Source organism: Arachis hypogaea, chromosome 19 (genome assembly GCF_003086295.3).
Source record: "Arachis hypogaea cultivar Tifrunner chromosome 19, arahy.Tifrunner.gnm2.J5K5, whole genome shotgun sequence".
Classification (NCBI taxonomy): Eukaryota; Viridiplantae; Streptophyta; class Magnoliopsida; order Fabales; family Fabaceae; genus Arachis; species Arachis hypogaea.
Genome location: NC_092054.1, coordinates 122,922,338 through 122,929,448, shown reverse-complemented (window position 1 = coordinate 122,929,448; position 7,111 = coordinate 122,922,338). Strand labels below are relative to the sequence as shown.

General features: G+C 34.3%; 1 protein-coding gene across 12 annotated transcripts; it reads right to left on the bottom strand.

Moving 5' to 3' along the window:
* Positions 1-1,276: 1,276 nt before the first annotated feature.
* LOC112777220 (phospholipase A(1) LCAT3) lies at positions 1,277-5,004 on the bottom strand. Of its 12 annotated transcripts, XM_029295922.2 has the most exons (9): positions 4,508-5,004; positions 4,219-4,310; positions 3,953-4,080; positions 3,659-3,803; positions 3,493-3,544; positions 2,375-2,435; positions 1,857-1,900; positions 1,633-1,761; positions 1,277-1,545 (listed from the first exon to the last, which is right to left on the bottom strand). In XM_029295922.2, exons 1-7 carry the CDS (start codon positions 4,581-4,583, stop codon positions 1,873-1,875), a joined length of 582 nt encoding a protein of 193 aa, XP_029151755.1. In that variant the 5' UTR covers positions 4,584-5,004; the 3' UTR covers positions 1,277-1,545; positions 1,633-1,761; positions 1,857-1,872. The 12 variants fall into 12 exon arrangements, with proteins under 12 accessions (XP_029151755.1, XP_025677330.1, XP_025677331.1 ...); XM_025821545.3 differs by lacking the exon at positions 1,857-1,900; XM_025821546.2 differs by lacking the exon at positions 1,857-1,900 and having other exon boundaries at positions 1,659-1,761.
* Positions 5,005-7,111: the final 2,107 nt, after the last annotated feature.

Sequence of the window (7,111 nt, the reverse complement as noted above, 5' to 3'; positions counted from 1 at the left end):
CATGCATGTCCTCATGCTAAACCAAGAAAGATACAATAAGGGGTATCAACATTTATTCAATGCAAACTATCTAAATGCAACCTATCTACATGCATGCAACTACTTGGTCAAAATAAGTCAATTCCCAAGAATACATATATGAACATAAAGGCTAAAACAATCACAATCAAATCAAATCCACGATGGAATTGAGTTCTAGAAAAGAATTTAACAACTTGCAAGAAAAGAAATGATCATAGGTGAAAACATGTAGTTGAGCAATTAAACCCCTCACCAGATGTGTATCCGCTCTAGTCGCTCAAGTGTATACGGTTGATTCACTCAATTCTCCTCTAATCATGCTTTCTAAGATTTGTTTTTGATCTAACAATCAACAATTATTCAATGTATGCATACAAATATCGTGAGAGCTTTCTACGAGGTTGTAATGGGGCTAGGGTCAAGATAAGGATGTATATGGTTAAGTAAGCTTGAAATTTGAATCTTTCACTAACTTAAGCTCTCACCTAATATATATAATAACCTATACAATTCAAATACAAACCTAACTACCCATTCTTCACTTTTTCACACACTCGTGCATTCTTTTCAATTCACATCCCATATGCATTGTTATTATTACTTTACTTTCGGGGCATTTTTGTCCCCTTTATTGCTTTTCTTTTTCTCTTTTTCTCTTTTTCTTTTGTTTTTCTCTATTTTTTTTCTTCTTCAAAATAAATTATTTACAAAAGTATCAATGCATACGTTTAAACATTCAATGCATGAGTATGTACCAAATTCCCAAGATCTTCAACAAAAGTACAAAAATACACTTTTATGTCTACCAATATTTCCAAACTTTCCCACACTTAAATGATACACACTCTCACTACACTACAAGAAAATACATCTATTGCCACGCTTTTAAAGTGTGGCGTGCGAAAAGATGAAAAAAGCGTGGCGATAGCTTTTTGCCACGCTTTTTGAGCTACCGCCATCCTTTTGAAAGGGTCACATATGCTAGCGTGGCGGTTGCTCTAACGACACGCTTTTTTTTGCCACATTTTTTATAGTGTCACGCTTTGTGAGAGATATGGCCACGCTTTTAAAGCGTGACAATAGTGAGAGATACGGCCACGCTTTAAAAGCGTGGCAATAGCCTTGTCAAATTAAAAAAAAATATTTTTTCTGACCTTACCTTCATCGCTGCACAATATAAATTTTTAATCCTTTTTTGTTACCAAACCTATAAATATAGTATGCAATTTTTATTACAAGACAAATCAAACAGTAATTAGTGAAATATAATTTTTGCTATAATTATTTTATACCTTAAAAAACTAATATTCAAATACAAAATAAATCTCGAGTTCAAATAACAGTGCAAATGATTACAAGCTCTATTCTAACCAAACACAACCGTGCAAAAAAAGAAAAAACAAAAAATATAACCATGTCTTCTTATAGTAGGACCTATGTACTGCCCTTTCTTAACCATCAAGTTCTCCGGCGGTTGAGTCTCCTCTAATCATGTCACTTCAGATGCTTTATCTACCTCAACACCTTTTATTTAAAAATTAACACATGTTAGGATTTGGCCTTTTCTATTAGGCTTATTATTATTAGGACAAGAAGGAGCAAGAGAAGTACTTGAAAGATCTTTGATAGAAGGAGACCTTCAGAAATAGGAGCAGTGTCTTCTATTTTCTGTTGAGTATGGTGGAGAAAGTTCACGGTGCCGATGGTAAGTTTCCGGTCAACTGATTTGATGACAGTATCCTTCAATGATAATATTCAGAATCAGATTTTAAGAAATAATTAAAATAAAGAAAAAATCATATCATTAAAAAGTATAAATGGAACAAAGGTCTTACAAGGTCTGCAAGTTGATCAGCTTCCCAAATTAAATTCTAGCAAGCTTAAAAAGAATCCTAAATTAAATTTTACAATTAATTTATACAATAGAATGATTATTTTCTTCATTGATTCATTCTCACAGTGCCAAAAATGTCTCCCCGGGTTGACAACCCTTGTCATTCATATCAATTGCAAATGTTTTTCCCCAATTCAAATTCAGAATAATGAACATTTGGTTCTTGGTTTTGACTCACAATTATTTTAGCACTGAACTTTATGCACTGATATTATTTTCATATTCTTATAGAGATAGGATTGCAATCGTTAAAAAAAATAAAGAAACATGTAATTTTTTGGGATAATCAAAACTAAGTAGAAGATTGCAGAAGATCAAGTTTGATAGTAAATCAAAATTTCAAGACAAAGTTTATATTAGACATAGCTTAAGCACCAATAAAACAAGTTTACACACATTCAGAAGACTGCAAATGTGAGAAAGATTCATTCCAAAGAAACTGATGCAACGAGGTCATACCTCATTATTCCAGCATCAGCCAGGGCAAGACTAGCACATGATATGACAACTGGGAGATCACCTTCATAATAGTAATAATAATAATAACAAAATCACAATAGAAGTTGGTTGATTTTGTAATTACGTAGCACTAACATCATGACTTGCAGGCTAAGATATATAAGAAAGTAAAAGGGGCTTACACGTATATGGTAAAGAAAGCTCAAATTAAAGTCAACTAAATTAACTAAGGCATACATAATTATATCATCCTTCATGATTCAACAAACGGAGATCCCTTTAAACTTTCATTACAGCATCATGCCATCATTCAAACAGACAAAAATTCTGACCGTACAAATCACTTGAGATCAAGAATTTACCAATTGATGCATAGTCCACCTTGATACGAAAAAATAGCTTTTAAAGCCATCAACAAACTCTAGTCTAGTTAATAAAGTATCATTGATGCATCCAGGGGCTTCTGTTCACGAGGAACATAAAATCCAAAAGTTTACGGAATCAAGAAAGGAGGAAAATAAGAGTATATAGGGAAAAGAATGCTAAGCCCATGACGTATGGGAATTTTTGCAACCAACTGCATTCTTTTGTAACTTTCATCATCACATACTATATTTATACTCTGGACCATAAATAAAAAAAGTCATCAAAGAAAAGTGACATGTTATTCATAGAAAGCAAACAAAAATGGAAGATAAACATGCTCTGGTACTTATTTTTATGCAATCTGGAAAAAATGTCAATAAAAGATCAAGGTCATACCAAAGAACATAATGAACTAAAGAAAAAATGAAGCTTTGAAGGGAAAAGGCAAGATAATTTAGCCTTAGCATTATCACTTCATAAATTTGAAGAAATGCATTATTGTCAAGAAATTATGCAGCATGGACTACCATATGTACGACTTTCAAGATGGGCGAGTTTCTACCTAAATGAGTGTTTATAGAGTAATCAAAATATTTGATAGCACAACAAAAATATATGAAATATTAGAAGATGAGTTTAGTTCCACACATCCAAATACCCAATTAAAATTCTGATTTATTGTGTAGTATTAAGCAAAAAGTACGACCTACTTGCAGGATAAGAACAACATAAAAAAAAGACATAGGAATTACCTTGAAAAGGACACGTCAAGCAAGTCCACTTATTCACATATTTGACAAAATCCTGCCAACACAATGTACAAACTCACTGGTAAGTATTTTCAAACTACATGGGATAACTTTCTTCTCTAACTCTATGCAATATATCGTAGAAATAGCATGAGTTTTGTAAGCGCACATCACGGTGAAGAGACAAGAAACACAGGATCATGATTCCTCCCATAGAATGGGAAATCAAGTTAACTTTCCTTCCACCAGAGGCTTTGTAAGCAGTTTCCAACTTGGCTTTAAGGCCATCCATCAGCTTGTCAATTCTGCCAACACTAACAAAAATAAGGCACATAGTTATGCTGAAGGGGATTAGTTTCCTTCCTTGATAATTGAAAGGTGGAATACCCTTGGGAAACAACTAAACAAATAAATAAACCACTGATTAAACTTGATATTATGCTGAAGGGGCCGAGCAATTTACCTATTATTTTGCCTGAAGTCATAACCATAACCAAGAAATGTGGTTCCTTTCTTGTAGCCACACCCAACAAGCATGTCAATCATATCATGGAAATGATACAACTCAGTCAAATGTATACATTTCATAAACTACAACAACATTTCACATAACAGCAGAAAATCAAATCAAATCAGTTAAATAAAATTCCCAAAAATAACAAAAAAATAAAACAGGCTATGTTGAACTGTTGTGTATTGGTTTAATCAATTAACAATTGAATAAATTACCAAAGATGGATCTAGAATATCAATTGTATAGAGGCCATGATCATCTTCAGGGACCACAATATTAGATTTCTGGTCAAGTGTTTCAGTGTAACCTGAAAAGTTGAACACAATCTGACTCGGAATCAGAACTAATGAAGTTTATCAGAACATAACATGTATTGTTTTTAGTACAAATTTGAAAATTTTACTCCAAAAGCAAGCTGATAGAATCACGAAGCTCCATTTCCATTTTCAATTAACCCTAGATTTTAAGAAATGTTTTTATTAGAGGGAAATAGGTGAAACTCACGGAAAGTGAAGGATTGAGAGAAAGGGCAGAAGAGAGCTTTGGACGAGTAAGGATTCGATTGCAGACACAGCTCCATGATTTGCTGATGCAAGCAGCAGAAGCAAACCAACGAGCCGGGAGCCTCGCCAGAATGTTCTGGAGAAGGTCCTTGTTCACCGAACCGAAACTTCCACCGTTCCCGTTGGCTGAGAAGGCAGTAGAGCAGATGAAAAGAGATGATAGAGGAAGGAGTGCAGAGACTGGTGGCGCGGAGGAAGGAAAGGCGACCTCCGTTGGCTGACCGACGCAGTGAGTAATGAGCGCCAAGGGAATGCGAACACCAACAAAGACGGGTTAGGGGAGACGACGGAGGGAGCGCCGGCAGATGAGAGAGTGCAAGCGACGCTGATGAGCTCTGTCTGAGTGTTAGGATTTTTAGAGCGTTGGCGTAATGGTGTTACAGCCTTACAGGGGAGAACAGTAGAAGCTAAGTCTGATGAGTGATGAGTTAGTAGCGCGTTTGGGACTTAGTAGTTTCTTTTTTTTTTAAGCGAACCTTTTCGCCACGCTTTTTTGGGGTGCTAATAGAGTTATTGGAAATGGAGATGCTTAAAAAACGTGCCAAGATCAAAAATTTTTTGCCACGCTTTAAAAGTGTCTCTGTTTTTTTCTATGGCCACGCTTTTGAAGCGTGGCAAAAAAAACGTGGCCAAATCTCAAATCAATTGCCACTCTCATAAAAGCGTAGCCATAGACCCCTTTCTCATGCTTTTTAATCGTAGCAAGAAAAATGTTGTCAAATTTCTAATTAATCGCCACCCTCATAAAAGCATGGCCATTGACCATTTTTGGCCACGCATTTAAAGCGTGGCAAGAAAAAAGCGTGACCATAGGCCTTTTTCCTTGTAGTGCTAGTCTAAGCTAATCATTCCAAATAAGGGAAATTTATTATTTTTTTACTTAGAGGTAGTGATATGCTAAAATTAAGAACAAAAGGGGATTAAAATAGGCTCAAAATTGGTTAACAAAGGTGGATAAAAGGTTAAGGCCATTTGGGTAAGTGAGCTCAAATGAAATAAAGGCCTCAATCATATAAATGCATTCATACACAAAATAATAGACAAAAAGAATCAGACAAATAAAAGATTACAATCATAGAAAGAGAATAATACACACAAGAATGAAAATAGTGGTTATATGATGTAACCACACAATTTGGCTCAAAACTCACATGGTTGTATGTTCTTAGCTCAAAAATCATGTTCCACAATATAGTTCAAGCAAGTTACAATGAAAGATCTCAACTCAAATCAATTAGGATATCAATGCCCTATAGTTAAATTCCTTGGAAAATTTTATTATTTTGACTAAGCTTATTATATATATGAAAAGAAATGCAATAAACTAAGACAATGCAACTAAGAATTCTAAATGACATAGTAATAATAGAAAAAAAATGAAATGTGAAAGTGTTGGGATTAGAAATTTGTCACCCAAAAATCGGCCGATTGGTCGGACAACCTCCCCACACTTAAAAGTTTGCATTATCCTCGGTGCATTCAAAGATGAACAAGGGGGTACGCCGGCTCCACGGATTGCCACCTTCAGTTGGTGGATCAACCGGCTGCTGTGTGTTCTTTCTTCTGCTTTCATTTTTGCTTATGGTGAATTATCCTGAAAGAAAGAAAGCAGGATAGTAAGATGAATAAATGCAAAAGAATGGAAGCATGGATTGTTGGAATGAGGTATGAATCACCAGAATGTGAGTGAATAAGGTTGTGACATTAGTGAAAACAAGTGTATGAATTCTATGTCACAATTATAAAAGAAATATGCACTTCACTCATTCCAATGTGCTTGAAATACTTTAAAGAAAACTTATTGTTTAAAACAAACAAACAAGTAATAAAGAATCATAGAAAACATTCAAGCAAGAATCAAGCAATTGTGAAATGGATGATGAATAGATATTGATTGCTGTGCGAGAGAGTTTAATGAAAAAAAGAAGCTATGAAAATCACACACCAAATAATGACACACATTGAAGTTTGTTTGCATCACCCAATTGACATAGAAGTGGGTGACATGGCTGCTATGCATCTTAGGAAAATAGAGATGGATATAAGGTGAGATCAATCACATAACAAGCATGGTCCACAAAGCTTAAAAAGCTCAAAAATATGTCACTAGGTAAGCTTACAATCCAATTTCACAATTCTGAAATCTCAATGCATGAAATAGGTGACGTAAATAAAGACAATCATAAACAAGCATCACCTAACAAAAAATGCATCGAATAGAAGTAATTGCCTAATGATGGATAGTGAAATGATTTAAATCACATGGTGGCCAAAACATGTAATTCAAAAGATTTAAAATGCTTGAAGGCAATTTACAAGTACTTGGTATGCATAATTAGTAAGCATGAACAATTTAGTACCAAGCCACAAAGTATAACCTCAATAAGAAAATCCAACAATGAATATTAACAACAATGATGTTAAAATAACATCTTATCAGTAATCAGCAGCCATAAACAGCAACAAGATTAATAATCCAACACTTTGCACCAAAACAGAAAATTTAAATAGAAAATTAAACTAACTAACTAACTAACTAAAGAAA

What these genes read in the sequence shown, in the direction of transcription:
- LOC112777220 (XM_025821545.3), bottom strand. Translation starts at nt 4,583, where the DNA reads ATGGAGCTGTGTCTGCAATCGAATCCTTACTCGTCCAAAGCTCTCTTC. An exon ending in TCTTGTCTCTTCACCGTGAT is followed by an intron (nt 3,545 to 3,658) that starts GTGCGCTTACAA and finishes TTGTGTTGGCAG; the next exon opens with GATTTTGTCAAATATGTGAA. An exon ending in GCTGATGCTGGAATAATGAG is followed by an intron (nt 1,762 to 2,374) that starts GTATGACCTCGT and finishes TTATCATTGAAG; the next exon opens with GATACTGTCATCAAATCAGT.